Here is a 25,505-nt window from a genome sequence, read left to right as displayed (position 1 = left end):
CCTCCCTCCAGCAGCAAGCGGTAGGCATGGGCCTGTGGCTACAGGAATAGGCCCTGAGTATGTTATGATGCTAGGAAAATGGGAGAAGTTTCCAGACTGACTGCAGCCATTCAGTGTATCTTTTTTGATACAGCATATGACAAGGGCCAGGGCTCATGTCTGAGTATTTTGTTAACCCAACAACATTGCGTCTCATTCACCTCTCATGCAGCATCACCAAAGTGACTGGTATGACAGCAAGGTTGCAATTAGCTCATTGTCCAAAATACAAATGATAATGGGGCTAGCCTAGCTCAGTGCTCTGGATGAGGACTATTTATGCTGGGGGGGGGGGGCATAGAATATGAAGCGCATGCGCACATTGGCTCTGGTATGAGAACAAAAGAAATACCACACGGTGGCAGACCAATAGCCCACCTAGCCCACTAGCCACCAGTGGCTAGCAATGTTCCCTCTAATTTTTTCATCCAACTGTGGAATCAATTTTGTTGTGTGCACTGAGGCATATGCGGATGTGCACCACCAGTAGAAACACATGATGCCGGCTGTGTGGGCTCTGCTAATCAGCTAGGTGGCATTTGAATGTCTTTTGAATGGCTACCCAAGAGCTCAGCTTACAGGGAATGCTGGACTGGCCAGTGTCACATGCTTTAGAAAGAATTAACAGAACAGGGCAATTATTGAGAGATCCACTCCCCTGTCATCCAACCCCAGCTTCCGGCAGTTAATGACTTAGGACACCCAGGACATGGGGTTGCATCCTTAATCACCTTAACTAATAGGTCTATCGCTGGCTATCTTCCACTAATTCATCTAATTCTTTTTTTGAACCCAGTTATTTAGGCCATCACAATATCCCCAGCAACGTGTTCCATAGGTTGGTTGTGCATTGTACAAAGTACTTCCTTTTGCTTGTTTTAAACCTGTTACCTATTAATTTCATTGGCTGACGCTGAGTTTTCGTGGACTTTGTTCTTCACTTGTGCCACCCAATTCAGAATTTTATAGACTGTATCATTTGCCCCCTTAGTCACCTCTTTTCCAAGCTGAAAAGCCCCAGTCTTTTTAACCTCACTGTATGGAAGCTGTTCTACCCCAATACTAATTTTTGTTGCCTTTCTCGGTATCTTTTCCATTTCTATTACATCTTTTTTGAGGTGGCATGACCAGACTGTACACTGTTTAAGATGTGGATATACCATGGATTTATTATGTGGCATTATGATATTTTTCTGACTTATTATTTCTCTTTCTTAATGGTTCCTAACATTGTTAGGTTTTTTTTTTTGACTGCTGTTACATATTGAGCTGATGTTCTCAGAGAATTATCCACAATGACTTCAAGATCTCCTTCTCAAATGGAAACAGCTAATTTAGACCCCATCATTTTGGGCAGTTAGGATTACGTTTTCTGCTGTGCATTTCTTTGCATTTATCAGCACTGAATTTCTTCTGACATTCTGTTGCCCAGCAGCTTCTTGTTTTGGGATCCCCCATCTACAGATCCTCATCTCAGAAGAGCATCACAGCAACCCTGGGGCAAGTTTTCTGGTGGATTTTCTGACAGTTTTCAAATGCTTAACCATGGCCATGTCTGAAAATGTTTCAATTCCAGTTGTGTTCGCAAAGAAATGAATGTAACAACAATCACTGCCAAGCTACGACCAATAGCTTTTCTCCTCCTTCCCTGCCCACGTTCCGCCTTTTGTTTATTGAGATTGCTTTGTTTCCTTAGGGTCAGGCAGCCTGGGGGAGGAGGGTTGCTTTTCTCCAGAAGTGAGCAGTTTCCACACAGCCTAACAATGTGGCAAGTGGTCAGGTAAAACGGTGCAAGCATTCTACTTTCATGCAACACAGAGGCAGCAGCTCTGTCCCCCAGGTGGCCCCTGGCTCCAGGCAACACAGCTATTTTTAGAGTTGTGGCTGCACCCTGATATGATTACTTTCAGGTATCCATTAAATCATTTGGGTTTGACAAATTAGCGTTTTCCTACTAACCTGGTTTGTCTTTCCTGCTCTTCTCCTGAGTCAAGAGGACACACTTCCTGTCACAGAAATGCCAGTCTTAGGGAACATGGCACCCTGGGCAACCTTGCATTTTGGCACCCATTCTTTGAGAACAGCAGTATGAGGTGCAAGGAGCAAGGACTAGCCTCTGGCCTCCAAGCCTGGCTGGGCTGCACAGGGAGGAATTTCTGAGCCTGTGAGCTACCCGACTACCTAGCAAGAGTTCAGTGGGTTCCTGGCCACTGCCTGTGTCTGTGGGAAGTGGGGATACAGGGACTGGGCCTCTGGTGACCCCTGCACCTCCCTGCTAGGCTGGCAGCTCTTTGCAGCATCGCCCACCCCTGCTCTGCTGGGCAGGGGCTGCATCCCTGGGCTTGCCTGCATTCACCCCTGCACTGGTAGATCCAGGCCTACCAGCTTATGGTACTCAGACAGTGCCCCCCTGGCCACAGTGCCCTGAGCAGCCCCGTAGCACCTGTAGGGCTAGCCCAGCAAGAGGGCAATCATCTGTGGCTCCTACAGACCCAGCAGTACTTGAAGTCACCAGGGCTGAACGCTCTACACATGCACCGGAGTTCAAGCTCAGCATCAGTTTATATGACAACTGGCAACCCCAGTGAGCTAGGTGCTGTGTAAAATCCCTGAAAGAGCTTGCACTCTATACAGAGGACAGAAAAGGAATGCATGGGTGGGAAAAGGTCTTGCCCAGCGTTACACAGCAGGTCAGTGGCAGAGCTGGGAATGGGATCCAGAGCTCCTGACTCCCGGGCCAGTGCCCTAGCCACTGGCCAATGCTGCCTTAAAGGGAGGCAGACTAACAAGTCATCTCACACTTGCACAGTTCAGTCTTCAGCATCCGAGAATAAAGAAGGAGAGCAGAGCCCAGGGGCAGAAGGATCTGGGCAGGAGAGGGAGACACTGTTTGCAGGGAAAGAAAATGGAAGAATGACACCATTACATTAAGGTCTGGTGTTAGCTTTGTAGCCAGTACTTTTTTCTATTTTTAATGCAGGATTTTTTCAGTACGATAGCAAGACAGTCAGGGTCTGAGCACAGGGCTAGACGCTAGGGCCTCCTGAGCTGGAATCCCAGCTGCGTGACCTGGGCAACTTGTTATTCTCTTTCCCCAGTGACTAGAATGCACGATGCTGACCTACCTGCATCGCAGAGGTACTGGCAGGATTCATTAGTAATAGGCCCTGATGAGGAACAGCATCACACAAAGACTATATGTTGTTAGAATAGACCTTAAGACTGTCATCCTTGTACTCTAACCACTGGACCATACTTCCTTGCTGGTGGTCAATGCCTGGCCTACTGCTCGACATGCAGGGAGACATGGTCGTGTGTGACATACACCAGCAATGTCTTACAGTACGCCAGCCCCCAAACATCAGTAACACAGCACAGCCAAACTCCTCCCCTGTGGCAGGGAGTGTCAGAGCCCTGCCTCCGGCTTTCAAGGCTCACAACGCAGCACTGCAAACAGCCAGGTAGATGTTTGATGTAGATGTTGGCCGAGAGTCTGGGCTCTGAGACGACCTCCTCCCCTCCAGCAGCTGGGTGTCTGAACCTCGGCTCCGGCCCGAGCCCAAATGTCTCCCCTACTGCTTTTTAGCCCCACAGCACGAGCCTCGTGGTCCCGAGTCTGTGGAGTCAGGCGCTAAGACTTGGTGCTGCAGGGTTTTTCTGTAGCTGTGCTCACAGGTTCTCGTCAGGTCACCCCAGCTTTAAAGCATCTTTAATGCACATTCGCTACACCTGGTAAACGATGAGCCCCGATGCCCGTTATCTGTGCTACTTTCACTCCACTGCAAGCCAGATTCTGGCTGGGCTTTACACAGACTTCCCACTCCTCTGCAACAGCCAGGAATTTCCCTTACCCACTAGTGGCCAGGGATTGGGCTTTGCTCCCCAAATGGGCTGGCCAGAGCAAGGGGGTCTTCAGGGGCAGGAACTGAACCTGGAACCTCTGGCTCTAAAAGCGTGACCAATGGTTCCAAAAGCGTGACCAACGCCTGCTTGAACTAGAAGACTCAACTGTCAGCCAAGGCTGCAGCAGGCCCAGCCACTGCTAGAGAGGAAGAGAACACCACACTACCTGATTGTTAGTTACCTGTGGGCGGGGAATTGTAATCTTCTCCGAGGAGCCAGCGAGGTCTCTGCAGTGCCTCCCTGGTGTGGCTCCTCGGGGACAGCAGCACAGATTCACATACAGGCGTATTCATGGAAGGAATGGACGGGTTCTGGGCGTGGCCAAGGCAGTGCTTGTGAAGAAAATCATCGCTAGCCAGAGGACATAGATTTGTAGTAAAGATTCACGGTCACACTCCAGAGCTTCACTCTGGAGGCAAGATACAGCCTGTAACGGCTGCCAGTATGTGTGGTGAATCCTTTGGAGAAACTGGCAAAGGGCGCGAGGACACTAGAGGCTCATTAACAATACTGAGGAGCCGGGACCCCCCCCAAAGTCCCTGCAGCCTTGGCAAGCGGCTTCCTTTTCAGCTGGGGTAACAGTTCTGAATAGGAAACGAACTGGATTCTTGGCTGGACAATCAGGGCACATGCGTTCTGTTCTTACATAACTATACCAACTTAGAAAGGCCATTAAATGGAGGGAACCCATAGCATGACTGCAGTTACCTCAGTACGGAACAGCTCAGCTTGGTCCAGTGAATGTAGCAACATGAGCCACGCAGATACAAAAGATCTAAGCCAGGCAAGGGGAACCTTAAGGTAGCAGGGGGCCACCAAATCCATTCAAACCCTATGATAGGCTAGCAGGAGGAGAAGGAAGAAGAGAACTGGGAAGTGAGCCTGCCCAGCATTTATGCTGCATTATTCACTCCTCTGCCATGGGACTGGTCCCAGCTTCCCCCTCCTCCCACATCTACTGTGGCCCTGAGACCACCGCATCACCTGCCTTGAGCTGGAGTGTGGGGAGCCAAATAAAATTATCTGTTTAGTGGGATTCAGCCCTCAGGTGACCACTTGCCCATCCCCGCTCTTAGGCCTGAGAGGAGTCGTACTCCATGGTTACATAAGAACATTACTTAATAGCCACTGATGGACTTAACCTCCATGAATTTATCTAGCTCTTTTTTGAACCCTGTTCAAGTCCTAGTCTTCACAATGTCCTCTGGCAAGGAGTTCCACAGGTTGACTGTGCACTGAGTGAAGAAAAACTTCCTTTTGTTTGTTTTAAACTTGCTACCTATTAATTTCATTTGGTGACCCCTCGTTCTTATGTTATGGGAACAAGTAAATACGTTTTTCTTATTCACTTTTTCCATACCAGTCATAATTTTATAAACCTCTATCATATCTCCCCTTAGTCTCCTCTTTTCTAAGCTGAAAAGTTCAAGTTTTTTAATCTTTCTTCACATGGAACCTATTCCAAACCCCTAATAATTTTTGTTGCCCTATTGTGAACCTTTTCCAATGCCAATATATATTTTTTGAGATGAGGCGACCACATCTGTACACTGTATTTAAGATGTGGGTGTACCATGGTTTTATATAGATGCAACAAGATGTTCTCTGTCTTATTCTCAATCCCTTTTTAAATGAATCCTAACATTCTGTTTGCTTTTTTGACTACTGCTGCATACTGAGTGGATGTTTTCAGAGAGTTATCCACAATGACTTCAAGATCTCTCTCTTGAGTAGTTGTAGCTAAATTAGCCCCCGTCATATTGTATGTGTAGCTGGGATTATGTTTTCCATTGTGCATTACTTTACATTTATCAACATTAAATTTCATTTGCCACTTTGTTGCCCAATCACTTAGTTTGGTGAGATCTTTTTGAAGCTCTTCAGAGTCTGCTTGGGTTGAGACTCCATCAGATCACCGTAAAAGCAAACGGTTTTGTTTAGGGTATTCTGTCCCCCAACGTTGCCAACCTACCAAATCCAATGAGGCCGAGAGTTTCTCCTCGGATCCGAGCCGCTCCCGAGGCCACCTCCCGTATCTGTTCCACACTCTGCACCCGGGTCCCTTCCCTCAGTGCTTGATACAGCCAAGTGTTCCGTCTGTAGAGGTTTAGGACATGGCATATGGTGGAATCTGCTGTCTCTTCCACAGCTGCAGATGGGATATTGCAGACAGCAATCCCTGAAGAAGGGGAAAAAAATAATCATTATCTTAGAGCTGTGTGATCTAGTCACCAAAATGCCAGCAAATCCCCAGGCTTCTCACTAATGAAACAGTTTATGATTATAGCCATGAAACTGAGCTGAAACATTTCTATGCTCTTTGACACCATCTGCAGACCACTTCCCAACCCAGCATGCAAGGAGGCCTGCTCAAAATTACATGATGTGGCAAACTCCCGATATCACCTTGGAATTGTACCGCTGGATGCTGCTTCTCAAAGCACCTAACTCACAGCTGCAGCCGGCAGCAGGAACACTATACTTAAGAAATATGATTGACACACTGACTCAGGCAAGCAGGCCTGCTAGGCAGATAGCCAAACTCTATACTGCCCAAGGTAGATTTTTTCACAGGTTTTAAGCTAAAAACTAAAGACACCTTTTTCAGAAAAGACTCCCTTTATTTTAAGCAATCCCAACTGCTAATAACAAATCCTATTTTGATTCTTACAAAACAGGATTTTTCCCCAATGAAACAATTATAATTTCTTTTCCAATGTAACACCAGCAGCGGTTATTACAAGAATGTTACTGATTTGTTTTCTTTAGCTGTCTATAACATTTTACTGTATTAATTTTCTACAACAAAGGAGCTAAGTAGTTCCAAAGCATGCGAGTCCCAGCCAGGCCTGTTGCTCCTTCACAACAGCTGGTTTTCAGAAGCTGCAATGAGACTGCTTTCACCTCTGCTGCATTTCTGTACAGATGCACGCATCCAGCCACGCACAAACAACTACATTGGTGAGACCTCCTCACCGTGCCATGGCAGGGCAGCAATACTGGCCAGTGCAGCTGGTAATTCTTTGAGACAAAATTCAACCTCTGTCTTTAGTCGAGGCTGTTATGACATTGTGGCAGAGTGCTGGGTGAGAAGGATGGGGTTTCTTGAGACTTCTGGTTTAACTTCCACCACCAGATCGAGGGGAGATTGAGGGTGATTTCTTAGTGTCTGATAGGAGTCACCCTATCTCTGGAGTCCTGCCCGGATGACATGCCCTTCAGGCTCTTAAAAATACTTCTGAAGAAATGTCTGCATCTGAGATGCACTAAGGGGGTCTGATTTTTTTTACAAAAAATTCCCAGGGCAGCCTGCCCTTGCCATACCAAGAGTCCGACCTACCATTTCCCATTGCACTTGCTGAACTCTCAGTAATAGGAAAACAGTATAAACATGCACTGAGTCCCTCTGAAAAGCACACATGTTTTCTACACATCCGTTTCTCTCCTGGGTTATAAGTCATGAGAAATACTTAAATGGGAACACAGAGAGATCTCCCAGCCCTTCTCTTCCTCTCTGCAGTGAGTCTTGGGACACAGGATCACCCCCGGCCAAAGGAGAACATTTTTGCATTAGTCCTTTTTTTTCCTCTCCCTACAAGAGATCAACAACCATTTGGGGTAACATTTTTGAAAGTGTCCAAGTGGTTTAGGAGCCTATGACTCATTGAAAGTCATTGACATTTAGGTTGCTAAAAGCCCAAGGCCCAGATCCTCCAAGGTATTTCAGCAGCTAACTCACAATGAAATCAAATTAGGCACCTAAATGCCTTTGAGGGTCTGGCACTTTTGGGTGTTTTACCCACCACCCTGCTGCATTCCTTTTAACCCTGTCCTTGGAAAGAGCAGTCACAAAGTTTGCAGCCCTAACCAGCTGTGAAGGGTCAGGATCCCATGGCCCTTACTCAGGCAAACTCATGAAAATCACTACAGAAAGATTCTTAGGTGACGAAGTCCACATTCAGCCAGTACTGACACTCTCAAAGCTGCTGCCTAACCCTGGAGGCTCCTGTGTTTCTTCTGGTTGGCATTTGCAAAGCCACCTAAAGGGCGATGCTCCCCCTACAGCTACCGAGCAGCTTGGAGGCCCTTACTCAAGCTGACACCTTGTAGGCCCCTAAGCCAGAGTCTTAAACCAGGCCAGGGAAGGGGAACGCCTCTCTCACCCGCAGGGCCTCGCCATGTAGGCATGCTCAGAGCATGCCCCGCCACACCCCAGGAAGAGGGCTGGATGAAGGTCTCTGTGAGATGGGGGCACCGCAGCTCTCATACAAAACACAGCCAGGGGCAAGAGCGAGCATGGGAACAAACGAGCAGAAGGGGGGGGGGGATGGTTTCAGCAGTGAGGGCCTGGGCTGCCTAAGCAGCTGACCTGTCTTTGGTGCCTTACTCCAGGAGAGGGTGTGCAGCTGAGAATGCCATGTGGAGGGAGGGACCCAGCAGACAGTTTCCCCAGGACAGACGCTTGGGTGCTTAAGCTCGCCCCACGCCCAAGTCCTTCCTCGGGATCTCATCCTGGCTAGCGTAGGTGACTCCCTGCCAATTCCTTCCTCAGGTGCCTAGCTCTCCTTCCCTTGGACCTTGTCCTATAGTGCAGGTGGGTGTGGGCTGATGCCAGTGCGGGAGCCAAGGGCCCCACATGCCACAGAAGCCTTTCCAATGTCCCCACAACATGGGGGGTGGGGTGGGGAGGAGGAAAGCAATCGGTCAACTTAACCTAGTTACTGAGTTACAGCACCCCCAGGTCTGCATCCATCTCCAGTCACTGCCTTAGCAAGCCCCTGTTCTTCCTGATGTTTCCCTTTTTTATGGTGACACGAACCACAAAGGGCAGCGACTGTGCCCAGCTTGACAAAGTTACACTGGGAAAGTGGCTATACACAAAGTTCTGACACTCCTCTCTAATCTCAGTTTGGGTGAGCTGAAAGACACATTTCTAAAAACAGCAAACAGTACTGGATTTTTTTTTTCAAATTTAACAATTGTAAATACGGATGAGGCGCCTGGGTTTATATACATTTTTGCTATTAAACTCTCAATTCTTTTAATACAATTTTAAGACTAAAATATAAAATCACATTTTTCTTTGGATACAGATAACAGTCCACAAGCTATTCCAACAGCACTGCCCTTTAAAATGTCTCCTTCTCTTGCTTCAAAATACTTTAGTCTTGTCTTTCCCCTGCTCTACCATTAGACTTGTAATTTTTTTGCTTTATGAGAAACCTGTTTTAGTCCACAATACAATCTCTGTTTGAATACCATGAGGCATATTGAATAATGTAATCAAGGGAATCGTGCACCACGGCCCCTGACCCTTGAACCACTGCACAGCAGCCGGCTTCAGCTCCGGCGGCCGCCATGGAGCAGTAACATTTTATTTGCATATTCGCGTATTCATTATTTGCATAATGAATATGAAAATATGCAAATAAAATATTGCTGTTCCGCCAAAAGTTTGTGAATGCATTTTCCGGTCCGTGGTAAAAAAAAAGGTTGGTAACCACTGCCCTAGGACTAGTTGAGCAGATGGGGAATTCTGCACACACATGACCATGCAACTGATGCAGCACGCCTGCAGACATGTTATTTTACCCTGCCCCCATGCTTTCAACATGCTGCATACTTGTGTATTGACAATGCTCAAACCATACCATAGAGTTTGCTGGGGAAAAGGTAAATCATTGGTCAGCTGCTAGTCCCAGCTGGGATGGGCTGAGGGAGGATGGGACTTTCTTTTCTCCTATAAGGAGGGTCCCTATGCAGAGAGCTGCTCCTCTGATCACTAAACCTCTGTGCATCCAGCCACTCCTCATCTCGTGGATCCCCCCCACGAGCCCCACCTCCCTACAAGCTCCTGCACTCAAACCCCCACCCCGTTCTCCATCCAGACCACCCCTACATCCCCTGCATCCAGTCCCACCTCACAGAGCCCCGACCAGTTGCACTCAGACCGCCCCCTGCAGAGCTCCAGCCACCTTACCCTGAACCACCCCATCTTTGCAGTCTCATTGCCGCTGTGCCCAGAACCCCCAACGAACTTGTGTGTATCCAGCTCCCCGCCCCTCTCCGCACACTGAGCAGCCCACACCCAGACTGCCCCGAACACATCGGGATCCCACTCATACTAAGTCCCTCTACAAGAGGATCCTGCCAGGCTGAACTTGCCTGTCCTCACCTGGTACAGCTGGCTCAGAGGAGCAGAGCCCTGGGTTGTTCGCGGCAGGTCTGGCCCTTGCACTGTGTCAGCTTCCACATTTATTTACAGACAAAATGTACAGATTTTTAAAATAGCGTGTACAGAATTGTTAAGGTTTTGACACAGAATTCCTCAGGGAATACATGTTTGTACTACAAACACTGTTAAGGTCTGATCCAAACCCATGCAAGTCAGTGGGAATCCTTCCCTCAACTTCAGTGAATTCTGGATTGGGCCCATATAAGTCATTAACGGGAGTGTTGTGAGCAAGACACGAGAAGTCGTTCTTCCGCTGTACTCTGCACTGACTTGGCCTCAATTGGAGTATTTTGTCCAGCTCTGGGTACCACATTTCAAGAAAGATATGGAAAAATTGGAGAAGGTCCAGAGAAGAGCAATGAAAATGATTAAAGGTCTAGAAAACATGAGGCATGAGGGAAGACTGACAGAATTGGGTTTGTTTAGTTTAGAAAAGAGAAGAATGAGAGGGGACATGACAGTAGTTTTCAAGTACCTAAAAGGGTGTTACAAGAAGAAGGGAGAAAATTGTTCTATTGATCTCTGGTGATAGAACAAGAAGCAATGGGCTTAAATTGTGTCAAGGGAGGTTAAAGTTCAACATTAGGAAAAACTTCCTAACTGTCAGGGTGGTTAAACAGTGGAATAAATTCCAGGAGGTTGTGGAATCTCCATCATTGGAGATATTTAAGAGCAGGTTAGATAAACATCTATCAGGGATTATCTAGATGTGCTTGATCCAGCCAGGAGGACAGGGGACTGGACCTAATGACCTCTTGAAGTCCCTTCCAGTTCTAGTATTCTATGATTCTACCACTGTCAGTATATGAGTAACTCTACCTAATGTTAAAACAATGAGGAATCCCGTGGCACCTTAACGACTAGCAGATTTATTTGGGAACAAGCTTTCATGGGTCAGAATTACTTTGTTGGATGCATCTAATGAAGTGGTTTTGACTGACACAAACTTATGCCCAAATAAATCTGCTAGCCTTTAAGGTGCCACAGTATTCCTCATTGTTTTACAGATATAAACTAACTCTGCTTCGAGATCTGTCTATCTAATGGTGAGAGATGTAACACCCAATGCATAATGTGCATGGTTAGAGGAAATTGGAGATGGGGTAGGGTAAGGCTCCACAGAGTTAAATGTGAAGTTAAAGCCTTCAAATGTAAATAATCATAAAGCTTTTGTTTTTTTTCTAAAATAAAACAGTAAGGAGCTATTCAAACTACAGTCAAACTATGAGCAACATGTCAACAGTTCACAGCCAAATGAACACATTTTAGTAGACAAATATATTTACCACGTGTCTAATTCAAAAGAGCACGTTTTCTTAGATTTTGAAGAGATGAATTATGTTAACACCAGCCTATCAACACACTTGAATGAGTTGTGTTCACCTGACAGGGTAAAAAGAGCAGTTTGATTTTATATGCTCATGATATCCATCTGTGATAAAACAAATCACATTGCTGCTTGCAACATCTCCCTAACATTTGTGTTACACAGAAATGTCCAATATATATAATGACTCTCTAAGGGTATGTCTACACTACAACGTTAATTCGAACTAACTTAGTTCGAATTAGTTAATTCGAACTAAGCTAATTCGAACTAACGGATCCAGACTAAAAAACTAGTTCGAATTAGCGTTTTGCTAATTCGAACTAGCATGTCCAGACAGAGTGGACCCTGAACCGGGGTTAAGGATGGCCGGAAGCAGTGCCGGCAGGGCATCAGAGGAGGACTTAAGAGCGTGGAGATGCTGTCTCAGGCTAGCCGAGGGCTGTGCTTAAAGGGTCCCAACCCCCACCCCAGACAGACAGTTCTCAGGGGTGCCCCGCTTGCAAAGCAGTCCTGGCTTGGAGTGCCCGGACTACCCACACTGGGCACATCACACCACTCAGCCATCAGACCGGCTGCACTTGCCGCAGGTTGCCATCTGGGGAGAGGGGGGGAATTGGGGGGCTGCAGGAGAGCTTCTACCCCCAGAAGCCCGCAGAGCCAGCCCAGTCCTCCCCATCGGGGGCTCGTACCCCATTCCTCCCTCACCTCCTTCCACTTACCCTTCTCTAGCCCCTCTTCTTGATGTACAAAATAAAGATAACGTGTCTTCCAAAATGGAATCTGTCTTTATTGAACAAAACTGGGGGAGACTGGGAAAAGGAGGTGGGAGAGGGGAAAAGAGAGGGTGGGATAGGGGAGGGCAACTACAATGATGAGGGGTTGGGAACAGGTCCCATATGAAGAGAGGCTAAAGAGACTGGGACTTTTCAGCTTAGAAAAGAGGAGATGGAGGAGGGACAGGATAGAGGTCTCTAAAAGCATGAGTGGGGTGGGGAGGGTGCATACAGAAAAGTTCTTCATTAGTTCCCATAAAGAAGGACTAGAGGACACCAAAGGAAAGGAAAGGAATGGGTAGCAGGCTTCAAACTAGTAACAGAAAGTTGTTCTTCACAAAGCAAAGAGTCAACCTGTGGAACTCCTTGCTGCAGGAGGCTGTGAAGGCTACAACTAGAACAGAGTTTAAAGGGAAGTGAGATCAAGTCATGGAGGCTGGGTCCATGGAGTAGTATTAGCCAGGGGGTAGGAGTGGTGTCCCTGCCCAAGGTTTGTGGAAGGCTGGAGAGGGATGGCACGAGACAAATGGCTTGGTCACTGTCTTCGGTCCATCCCCTCCAAGGTCCCTAGGGTTGGCCGCTGTCGGCAGACAGGCTACTGGGCTACATGGACCTTTGGTCTGACCCAGGACAGCCATTGTAAGCTCAGGGCTCAGGGTCGGGGGTCTCAGTGGATCCCCTTGATTCTCTTGCACACCTGCTCCTGGGTGGCCAGGCTGGCAGATCTCCTGCCCTAGCCGGCCACTTTCCTGTGCCTAGTGCGGAGATCGTGGACGAGGTCCACAATGTCCGCACTAGCCCAGGTGGGTGCCTGCCTCTTGCGGTCCCGGGCAAGCTCCCGGGAGCTGCCAGCCTAGTCCCGGGAAGAGGGGGAGGGCTGGGGGCATCGGGTGGCTGGCTCGAGCCGTGCCAGGTGCAGGGTCTGCTGGCTGGGTGCTGGCAGGCTTGCACCTGGCACGGGCACCGTAGCCAGCCCGTGCCCCTTTAAGGGGTCCGGGGCCGGGAGGGGGGCAGACGAGTTTCCCTGGTGTTGGCCAGAGTGGCCACCAGGGAAAGCTGGGGAGGGCTAGCTTCCCACTAGTTCGAATTAAGGGGCTACACACCCCTTAATTCGAACTAGTAAGTTCGAACTAGGCTTAATCCTCGTGGAATGAGGTTTACCTAGTTCGAACTAAGCACTCCGTTAGTTCGAATTAAATTTGAACTAGCGGAGCGCTAGTGTAGCGCCTATCAAAGTTAGTTCGAACTAACGTCCGTTAGTTCGAACTAACTCTGTAGTGTAGACATACCCCACCCTACTTAAGAATGCAGCATTACTGTGATAGTGAGCATCATTACTGTGAATGATCTATATGTGGAAGGCTTTCACATTAGCCTTCTGATTTTGGGGACGGCACAAGAACAAGTTCTGACTCTTAGAAAGACATGCTGTCCTGTTCCAGGGTGAGGTTTTGAAAGGCTGTATGCAGATGCAGATTAGCAGAGAGGAAGCTCTGTGAGATGCTCTGATAGGAGTCATTAACTGAGGCACAGAAACTCTCTGGGAACTAGGCATTGGATAGAAGGCTTAGATTTATGGACGATGGGACTGTCCTGCATGCCGTTTGACAACACTTGCTCAGGAGTGGTGCATGAGTGTGAATACATTATTCATAGAATATACCTAGAGAATATTCCTTTGACTTCTCCATCCACACTGATTTGAGAGAAAGACTATCTTAAGGGTATGGTTTAATTGACACCCAAACACCAGTCCTGGGGCAAAGGTGGTTAAATAATCTGTCAACAGCTCAAGCGAAGTCTCCACGAGTAACTGGAGGACAACATTACGACAACATGCAGGAGTCAGGTTTCCAGTGGGAGGGTAAGTATGCAAATGGTCCTTGAGGAATCTGGATACCATTGGGCACAACAGTACTGACATGTGACATCAATATCGCTGCAATGTGAACTGTGCAAGAGTGGCAAGTCAAGACAGAATGTTTCAACACATAACTGAGGATCTTTGGTACTGGAGCTTCAATTGGTCCCAGAGCATGCTGTGACCTCTCTAGAGACCTGTTTCCATATGGAGGAGTAGATCTTCCTGGCAGATGGCTTCCTGCTTTGCATGAGGCTATCTTGGTTCTCTTGATAACAGTCTCTGTCAGTAGTGCTCAAGATGTCAACATCCCAGCCATCAGGTGCAACAACTGCAGGTCTAGCTGTAATATCTGACTGTGGGGCTGAGATCCATGTCCAGGCAGATTGCTAGAGGGAGGCTGAACAGAAATGTTCAAGATGTCTGACAGCCCAACTAGCCTTGTCTAATAGGAAGGTATTAGCACCAGCATGGATGTCTCTCCTCTGATTTTGGATATCACCCTGGGATCAGGGAAATGGAGGGGAAAGACTTATAGGAAACCTGGAAACCACTGTAAAGTTCAGGCTCAGGCACCCTCTCATGCAAAAGTTCAAGGCACTTGGTACTGTCCTCTGTGGCATCCCCCATTAATGGAATATCAGCTCTGCAACGGACATCTGCAGAGACCAATCAAGGTTGGTTACTGTGTGCCTGCTAATGAAGTTTGCTAGGATGTTGCTCATTCCTAGAAAATAAAGAGCTAATGGATTAACTCGTAGTGATGACACCAGGTCCACTGGCTTCCTAGCAGAGAGAGATATGACCCAGCAGCACCACACTTGTTGATGCAATGCCCCGCAGACATGTTGTCCATAAAAACCTGTACCATAGGGTCCCAGAGAACAGACAGGAATGCCATGCAGGCCAACTGGATGACCTTCAGCTCCAGGACATACAGACTGTCCTGGAACTTGGTCAAGAAAGGAACACGCTTTCATATGTTCTCAATTTTCAGCTGTTAAGTGAGCTCTTATAGAACCTGGATGGGAACATGACTCTCTTGTTCATGTGATGCTTGGTAGCAGAGTATACAGATCACAGGGGTAAGAGACACAGACGAAGTCTTGCAAGCAGAATCAAGTACAGGCAGTCCCCGGGTTACGTACAAGATAGGGACTGTAGGTTTGTTCTTAAAGTTGAATTTGTATGTAAGTCGGAACTGGTGTCCAGATTCAGCCGCTGCTGAAACTGACCAGCAGCTGACTACAGGAAGCCCGAGGCAGAGTTGCTCTGCCCTGGGCTTCCTGGAATCAGCCGCTGATCAGTTTCAACAGCGGCTGAATTTGGATGCCTGGGACAGAGCAGCTGGGGCGCTGCCAGGTAGTTCCCCGCAGCGCCGCACCTCAGCGCTGCGGGGACCAACCCGGCAGCACCCCAGCTGCTCTACCCCAGGTGTCCCCAAGTCAGCCGCTGCTGAAACTGATCAGCGGCTGATTCCAGGAAGCCCGGGGCAGAGCAACTCTGCCTAGGGCTTCCTGTAGTCAGCCGCTGGTCAGTTTCAGCAGCGGCTGACTTGGGGACGCCTGGGGCAGAGCAACTGGGGTGCTGCCAGGTTGGTCCAGTAGCGCCGAGGAGCGGCGCTGTGGGACCAACCCGGCAGCGCCCCAGCTGCTCTACCCCAGGCGTCGTCGGCAAGAAAAGCCTGGTCTGCTGGGGGGGAGGGGCGCACTAGCTGCGCCCCCCCCCCCCGCCCCAGCAGACTAGGGAGATGCGGGTGGCGGGACTGCCGAGACGCGCCGCGGTCCTGCCTGCATCCTCCGTGGCTTTGCTCCACGTCTCCCTGGTCTGCTGGGGGGGGGGGATCCGCGTAACTCGGGGACTGCCTGTATATGCACAATGACAGGTGACCCAGCAGCTCCAGACATGCACCTCAGGTTTGACTGAAAACCCCTTTTCATTGATTCATTGTCTTCCTAGCAGGTGAAGTCTCACCAACTGAGTTCATCATGGCTCTATCTAATGTGGAAGTTGCTGAAGATGACCATTTAAAGAACGTCAAAGGGGAAATTTTAATTCTCCATTGTCCAATTATGGCAAGGAGCTTGAGAGACGTTTCTACAGAGTAATTTCATAACTTAGGCAATGTTTTCACTGGCCACACTCAAGATTGATGTTCTGGGGTTCAATTTAGCAGCTCTAGCATGGATCTGTAACTTGAATACTGAGGGAAGTTCCCACTGGTGTCTGTGCTCCTTGCAGTCACAAGGAGTAAGGGAAGCCAACAGGAGCATTTGATCCCATTGGCCTCCAGCAGTGAGGACAGTACCAAGCTCAGCTTAAGGTAAGCCAACTCCAGCTACGTATGTTACATAGCTGGAGTTGTGTACTTTAAGCCAACCTTCCAGGTTGAGTGTAGACCCGGTCTTAGGAGTATAAAAAATAAAAAAGAGGATTGTATGGAAAATGTCCTCATAAAAATCTCTGGTGTTTATGTGACACAGGGCCAGAAAGAGTTACCTAGCAAGCTAAAGGACTCAGATTCGCCTTCAGAGACATTAATGGATGAGGATTGTGTTTTCTGCATTTTTACATATATTATTAGAGGTTGACAACGTAACCAAACAGTTCCTATTTATCACAGTGTTCTGTTAATTCAAAGATTGACAAGAAATATTAATATTTAGATGAATTGTGATTGTAGTAATATCGCTGTCTTCATTTCTCTTTGAAGTATGTAATAAACTACTTGTAAATGGCCAGAGTTGGACAGTTGCTTTATGTTAATCCATTCTACTAATGATGCTTAAAGGGAAATAGGAGGGTATTTCAAAGCCACTATTCTTCAATACCTGCTGTCAAGAGGCTACAGATAGCATGCTAGAAACTATAAAAAGAACTCTTGGGTCCTGATCCTGTTATCTCTGAACTACTTAAGCTTCATCAGGGGAAATTTGAGTTGCAAGACTGAGGTCTGGTCTGGGTCACCCTAATATTGGACATTGGACTACAACCTATGGAACTAATTCTGAAAGAGCTTTTTGCAACTCTAAAGCCCATTACCTCTTCTGTGAAACTGATCTCAGAATTGTATTCAAGTCTATAATAATGAACTTTTAACCTATATTCTCTCTCTCTTATTTTTTAAAATAAATCTTAGCTTAGTTAATAAGAACTGGCTGTAGACATGTATTTGGGTAAGATCTGGAATATTCATGGTGGGTAATGTGTCTGATCCTTTGAAATTGGTGGAATTTTTTACATAATGAACAAGATTTTCAGTAATCCTCATCGTATTTGACTTGGCTGTCGGAGTGGGAGCTCAAGGCTGGGTTGCTTTAATTGTTTTTCTGGCTTCTGGTTACCCAGTAAGGTATTGTACAAGTTATTTTGTTCCTGGCTTGGTGAATTTAAGTATTAGCATAACCACAAGTTTTGGAGGTTTTCTGCTCCATTCTTTGTAGTTTGAGCTAACTGAGCAATCTCTGGGACCCCATCACAGTCTATAAATACGCAATACAAATAATTAGGCCACTAGGTATGTGATAAAGACTTATCTTAGTTTGCAAAATCAGTGCCATCCATCCCTGCCAATTCTAATTAAAATCTAACATGAATATTTGGAATAGTTATCACTAATACATCTGAAAGGGAAGCAAGAATGAATTTTATAGCCATGATCATCTACTCTGGATTATACCCTTTCCTCAAAAACTTCTTGATACGGAGTATACAATTAGCCAGTGTTGGCACTGAGGCTGACTGGCAAGACTGTTAATATTTCTATGCATGTGGATCCAGAGTGATTTCTTCTTCAAAGCACAGCACATCATGACAATATCTCTACATGGCTCTGAAGTTTCAGAAGTTAAACTAAGATCTAACAAACTGCAGAAGAACCATTTTGCTTATTTGTTTAACCACAGATACTTATCTCTGTCACAGAAGAGTACAAGGTGGCAAAGGAGAAGGTAGCAGCTGCAGCAGTGGTTTATTACTAATAGCAATTAATAGTAAATGGTTTGACCATTATAGAAACGCTTTTCCTTGGGGATATTTGCTCTGTTCCAACCTGTTGGAACTGCTGCACATTCGTTATGCAAAGGTATACAAAGTTTTGTGTCAAAGCACTGCCTATCTCCATGGCTGAATGCTGCCTTTGCTTTTATATGGTACAGAGCAACTTTCTGAAGACATGAAAAAGTAAAGTTAACTTCTCAGCAGATCCGTGAGAACATTTTTAATGTCATTTTCCTGTTCCCACTGGAATGATATAAAAAAGCTTTTGTTAAGGTAAAAAAAATACTGATATGAATAACCTGTGATCAGATACTAAAAACAGAATTGTCATGCTCACCTACACAACAAATAGGAACCAGTGGCAGGAGAAAGAAAAGTCTTCTCAAATATATAATCTTTGATGTTATTTTACAAATTCCAGAAACTGCTACAAAGCAGGTGTGCAGACTTCAGGGACTGCAGCTATCCTAAATTAAAACAAAAGCTGCTCCGCCACAGTGGTGCTCTCCCTATTTGCCTGTACAACCCTACTATTATTATTAATTTCCGCTTTTCATAATCATCAGGAAGAGCAAAGAGGTTGTGGAGAGAAAGCTCTGAAATGTTTGTTGCAGAGTGCTCATCTGGGATGCTGGCAAGGTAACACAGGATTCTGTTTCAATTCCACAATTTAAACTGAATTAATTTGGTGTAAATGTTGAATTTCATTGCTATTATGGTAATTATTCCAAGGAGGAAATACCTGAACATGTACATAGAAGAGAGTATGCATTAAATGAGTCTGAAAGTCTGAAAAGAGAACTGCACCTCTTGTGTTTAGATATTGCACAACTCAGTACTATGTTTAGAAACCTGTCATGTATCACCTATAAAGAGTTAAAGATCTCTTCTTAGTTTTTTTAAAATTTCCCTTCTAGATAGTGGTGCCAATTTTGGCTACATTTTGAAGTCTTTAAAGGCCATCATTTGGCCAGCCAATTTGCAATGTTTAAAAGGGAAAATTATGTAGTCATGTACTATGTTCATCTTTTTTTAAATATTGAAGGTCTTTGAACATGGATAATGTGGATGACAACAGTAAGAGTTATAAATACAGAAGAATCTGTCACACTAAGAAGACACTGCACTTATAGATGAAAAATACTTCACTATGCTAGGAATTGTTTTTTAGGAATGACAATTTGAAACTGTCTTACCTGAATTATCTAAGAATCTAAGTGTCTGCTCTTATTTTCCTGAGAACAAATCTTTAATACATGCAAGCTATCCTAAGCAATGCTGTCATGGTGGTTCTTGATGGATTGCATTCTTTGGACCAAATTATCAAAAGGGGTCTCAACACAATCACTAGAATTGTAGATGCAATTTAAGCTCACCTAGTTATTTGTAAGTACAGTCCCCCAGAGTACTACAAGCCTTCTGCATTTGCATGCAAATTGGGCAGGCCCATAACCATTCAAGTGGTGTACAAAATGCAACTAAATTTAAGGACACGAGTTATGACTGCGACAAAAAAAAAAAAAAAAGTACCTAAAACTGTAGATGATAGTTTCTGAAGATTTGATTATGCAGATACAAATTAAACATGATGGAGAAATAAATACTAACAAAAATAACAAAAACTCTCCACAGAACTAATAAAAACGATCTAAAATCCACATAAATCTCTTTTTGTTTTTTGATGTGGAGGGAGATATAGAAATATATAATTCTAACTGAAGCAACCTTTAAAAAGCAGTTTCTATTTTATTGCATAGTCATGTTCTTTTCTTTACAAAATTATAAAACACACACAACTTCACTCACAATTTTAGGGTTTGAATTAATACCCATTTGAAAATATGATCTGAAACCCATGTTGATATTATGCAGTTAAAAAACGAAATCCCCTGTGCTGATTTAAAGAGAAACAAACAAATGGCGAAAAAGCCTCTACACAGAATGAAAACCTACCGAGCTCCCCTGCAGCTTTGATATCAATGTTGTCATAACCACTGCCTATTCGAACAATAACCCTTAAGGCCTTGAACTTCTCTAGATCTTCTCGGGTGAGGGTGATAGTGTGGTACATCATCGCCCCAACTGCTTCATTTAATACCTGAAACAGAACAAAACGACATCAGAAAATCCTGGCCAGTTAGGTGGGGAAGAGCCGGCAACAAGGTTACAGTCCAGTGATTTGTCATTCACAATAGAATCAAGAGGCCTGATCCTATATGGCGTTCAGCTTGTGGTGCTGTATGCCCTTGACAGTGGCAGGATTTAAAAGGAGTTGAAGGCACATTCAAAGGTAAGGTCCAGTATTTGTAAGATGTGTCATCCTTAGAGGAGACACTACGCCAGAGTTCAGCAGGCAATGAATGCCAATGCTGACTTTGAGGAGTTTTATACATTGGAGCAAGCTTCAGGAACAGTTCAATTATATAATAAGAAATGCAACAGGTGAATATTTCTATGTGTTCCCTTAGGTGTTATACAAGTATTTTACACACTAGAGGGTTAAACACAATTACTTCTGTTGGCTAAACTCACTGCATACACCAGAAGGTCTTTACATGCCTACTTTCTCTCCCCCATGGACTCCCTGTGTGCCACCATTGGTAGGCCTCCATCTCAGGGTCTCCCTGCAATTCTCTTACCCCTCAGTCAGAGCTCTGTGTGTCCCCAACCCTCCCATTGTGGGGTCCCCCACTTCTTCCATACTGGAGTCACCCATTTTCCTCTATGCCAGGGGCTCCTGATGTGCCCTTCTTCCCCTCTCTCCGTTATTTTTTTTCTGCTGAGGGAGATAAATCATTCAGGGTGCCAACATTTTAAATGCTATTGGGAGTATGACCCACGCTGAGGGTGCTGTTAGATTGCACAGTGTTAACAATTGCTAATAACCAGAGACAATTATAGGCCTAGTTGAAGCTGATGTATGTGCTAACCAGATTCCAGGGACTACTTGCATCCCTAATTTTCCTCTGCTAGTTGACTAATTTTCTCCAAAATTAACAGAGTTCTGCCTCGTGACACCCATAACTTTCCCTAAAATTTTGGAACTGAATGGGTGCAATATTCAAAAGTTTTCATGTTCCATCCAAACAGACAGACAGAGGCCACTGAGTTGATGCAAAAAAACCAAAAGTCTCCTGAAACATCTATGAAAATTACTCCCTGATTTTCAGTCAGCTCTGCTGAATATTTAGCCATAGATATTTTTATCAGTATTGGTTTATCACACTAAATTGCAGCATCCAAATAGAAAAATAAATATGCTGTTGAAGTGGACAATCATCTTCTTCCCCTTCAAAACAATGTAAAAGCAGCTGCAGAAGTTAAATTACCTTCTCGTGAATCTCCTGAGTTGATTGCGCATCACAGAATGCAACAGTAGCCAAGTCTTTCAAAATTGGCATCTCCACGGTACAGTCCCTTCCATCTAACAAAGCCACCAAAGGACGAGGATGCATAGGGCCATTCATTATTTGTGGGCGAATACCTGCAATCAAAAAGAGTTTTACTGTCAGATCAGCAGGATTTAAAACGCTTCTCAGTAGATAATTGCTTCTATTTGGATATTATTTGAACTTGGTTTCTGAGTCAAGTGCGAAGTGGCTGCACACCATATATGTTCACTATATTTGAAGCTTTAGGAAGTAGTTTGAATGGTGGAACAGGATGCTGGGAAACTCAGCATAGATACAGTACATTCTCTGCTAGGGAAATACATCCATCCATTGCCCAGAGAATAGAGACTGATCTATCATGCATTTTCCAACTCCAACAAATAGAACTATAAGGCTCCTGACTTTGGCCTCTTTTTTTTTTTAAACCAGTGCCACTGCACTAACTCCAATACAGTTACTCCCGACCAACATGTGTGTAAGTGAAAGCAGAATCAGGCCCTAGAATTAGGTTTTGCTAGGATACCTTTACATTTCAAGTACCACACATATCAACAAACAAGACAGACACATCAGTCTTGTTTTCTTGAGTGTGTGCAAGCTAATTTTTTCAGCAACTGAAATCCCAGATCCACCAAAACCCCGAGTTAACCGTGTGTGCGTTTGCGTGTGCATGTCGGAATTTCACTCTATAGGATTTTGCAGGCCTTTAAAACTGCAGATTTTGAGGAAAAACTCTAGTATCCCTACTACCTCAGAAAATGAACTCAGGGCAACAATCAGTCCTTAAGCAAACAAGTGTTTACCCCAAAGGAAAAGGAAGGCAAGAGCCAACAAAGAGAAACAGATTAAACAGTTCTTTAAAAAAATAGAAAAGGAATTGTTCCCCCCTTATCAACTAATGTGTTTCATTAGGGTTAAGTTGGAGACATGCCCCATACATACATTTTATTTCATGCAATCAGTAGCAATGTTGTAATTCAGAGTAATTATTGCTCTTCTGTCTGTACACTACACACTGTAATCTGGCATTTGGAGCAGGTGAGAGGAATCTATGCGCATACGGCAACGATTCGCTAAACACCCCCACTCCAGCTACAATGGGGGATTCTTTAGGATACCTTCCCGAGCATGTGCAAACAGAAAACAGCTCAGAGGGTTTCTGTTATTTTTAAGATCCACTTATAAGAAGTACTCTCACAAGCTTATTTTGCACTCAAATTGTAATGATATGTCCGTTAAACTGGGCTGCCTTTTCTACAGCTACCAGCTGAGGTTAACCGACAAGCAATTGTCCCAAATTGGAACCAGGAACCAGGACTCAGATGTGCTGTCCTTTGCTCTGCCAATGAGCCACTGTTTCATTTTTGGATAAGTCACTTAAAAGATACTGGGGCTTCAGTATACCAGTATCTAGAATGGTAATATAATTAGGGTTCTATGACAGTGGCTAATTGATTTTTTTTACCCACAAAATGTTCCAAAAATATTTTCATAGTATAATTCCAGGCAATTTCACAGTCCAGTAAAAACCCATCTCCTTCAAACATGTGTGCATATGTTACCTTTATGAAGGAGAGCTGTCTTAGTATGCATGTGCTTAAGTGCCCTAAACTAATTTTGTTTGATATCTTTGTAAAATGGAGGATTGGTTCCAAAACATGAAAGATTTCGCATGTTTTTATGCAAGAGAATTCCCTACGTGTACTGGACTGAAATTTAAAAACTGGACGTTTTTGCCTGTACATTTTGAATTTTGTTAAAATCAGTAATTCAGAAATGGTCCTGTGTCCAAGCAAAAATGGAATAGAAAAGCCCTCGCAGAGATTTTTCAGATTTCACTGCGAATATTTCATAGCAAAATGGGATACCAAAGGCTCTATGCCAGAGGGGTTTGAGGATTAACACTTATAAAGTGCTTAGAAATCACTAGATGAAATAGTAACATTTTTAGATAATGACTCAATCTCTGGGGAGCGTAGGACATTTGATTTTTGAACTAAAGCATTAAGCATTCTGGACTCAAATTTTCAAAGTTAGCAGCAAATTCTGGGTATTTAATTTTGCAACTTTAGGCCTGAATGTTCAGAGGTTCTAATTAGCTATTGCTCCTGTTAACCTTGATCTGAGTTGTGGGTGCTCAGCCCTGCTGAAAATGCTGGCCCTCAAAAATATCAGAAGCCATTTTTGAAAGTGTTGGCCATAAGAAATGCCTTTCTGATAGAGGAACCAGGAAGAATCTTTTTGGATTTTCTTTTTCTGTATAGGTTAAGAACATATCTGTTTTACCCAGTTACTCAACTATATTATTCAGGTGGTGATGGAAGTCACGAATGTTTGACAGTCATCTCACAGGTCCACAAAGCCTCAAACATCACAACTGACTAGTTATTATAGTGATCATTTGATGATGATTATTTGGACAAGTGTTGGGTTATTTTGTCATGGAGAAGTCAACGGAATTATTTTAACTGCAAAAAATCAAATTACATTTTCCATTCCTTTCTAGAGAGGACGACTGTGACAAGTTAAGGTGGGCCACGGGGGAAGTCATCAAAACCTAAACAAATAGCATTGTGGAACAAATGCTATAGTATGTGACTCTGCAGCAATTAAAAAAATCAGATAAAAAAAGAAATATGTGTGTGTGTGTGTGTGTGTGTGTGTGTGTGTGTGTGTGTGTGTGCAGATTCATTTATTGAATGAAACTAAGATCTCTCACTTGCAGTGTTGTAGTGACAGTCTGGATTCCTGGATAATGGTCAACACTGCAATATCCTGCTGTGGAAGAGGCCAAAAGTGGTGTCAGTATAACCCCCATGCCACAAATTTGACAACAAGGAGGAAACTAATGAGAATACCACTACACATATTTAAAAATGGAAAAATTAAATGTGCACTGTTATGCAGATTGCCATCAGGTGCACAACATTAGCAAGATCTTCATCAAATAATATGTGAAAAAACAGGCTGAAACACAATGAGCCAAATCGTGCCTGGCAGCACTCCACTGAAGCCAACTGACTTACCCTAGGGAGGAATTTACACTGGTGCGTATTGAATACTGGTCAAAAACTTGTTATACTTGTTTTACAGGGGAAAAAAATAAACCCTGGGCATAGGCAAATTTAGCAGAATAAAAGTGTTTAATAGTTCTCAGAAATGGTTTAAAAAGATAAAGCCCAAAACAAACAGTTGATTAAATATTTTCAAAATTTAATATGAGCATTTTAAAATATGATACCTTGTTTTCCAATTGAGATTGCCATTTGCACTTACTGGAAGTAATGCATCATACTTGCAGTTTTTTAGCCAGATGGAACTGCAACTGTGTCAGTTTGATGGTACAAAGCGAAGATGATTTGGATAAGTGAAAGAAGTTTGCCGTAAGCAGATAAACAAGAATAAAGCACATGTAGAAAGCTCAAATGCTTACTATCCATAAATGAAGCATTATTCTTCAGCTAGATTAATCCCTTTTCGTATTTATAAGCGACTTAAATTGCAATACCGACAAAAATGTTACTAAGGTGTAACCAAGCCTTAGAGCGTCACATAAAGACAACCTCATATTGTTTTGTCAAAGAAAGAATATGCTGCACAGGCAAACTGCACACTGAGAATAGTTACATCACCCCCAGGACAATGGTTTTAGATAGTCACTGGGATTTACACCATGTGCTGGCCAATGTGTTTCTCAGCCTAACGTAATCAGAGCTTGCTGCCTATGCAGGATAAGAACCATTTACAAGTAGTGATATAGACAGGATATGGTTGGTAAGTATTTCTCAAATAATGAAACAAGTGAAACAAAACCAATGGCTACCTGACACTGTGACACTTAAACGGCCTTCCCCCCGCAACAACTGTTTTATCATCCTATCATTACTTACATGACTTTGTAGGTCACAAGAAACATTTTTTTTTTAAATCTGACATCTGTGTCTTTGCTTGGGATTATGAATGTAATTGTGTG

The 25,505-nt window shown here is 44.6% G+C and overlaps 1 protein-coding gene across 6 annotated transcripts in view; it reads right to left on the bottom strand.

The window, feature by feature from the left end:
• Window positions 1-25,505, bottom strand: part of CTBP2 (C-terminal binding protein 2) — a 267,057-nt gene that overhangs the window by 21,499 nt on the left and 220,053 nt on the right. For all 6 annotated transcript variants that reach the window (XR_012905668.1, XM_006136115.4, XM_014580066.3 and 3 more), the window contains 3 exons: window positions 21,470-21,624; window positions 20,094-20,238; window positions 5,915-6,121 (listed from right to left, as the gene is read on the bottom strand). Coding sequence is in view for 5 of the 6 variants with exons in the window: in XM_006136115.4 (XP_006136177.2) it covers window positions 5,915-6,121; window positions 20,094-20,238; window positions 21,470-21,624 (507 nt within the window). In the remaining variant the exon portion in view is untranslated. The remainder of the gene's footprint in view (window positions 1-5,914; window positions 6,122-20,093; window positions 20,239-21,469; window positions 21,625-25,505) is intronic.

Source organism: Pelodiscus sinensis, chromosome 8, assembly GCF_049634645.1.
Source record: "Pelodiscus sinensis isolate JC-2024 chromosome 8, ASM4963464v1, whole genome shotgun sequence".
Taxonomy (NCBI): Eukaryota; Metazoa; Chordata; order Testudines; family Trionychidae; genus Pelodiscus; species Pelodiscus sinensis.
This window is presented reverse-complemented; position numbering and strand designations above follow the sequence as displayed.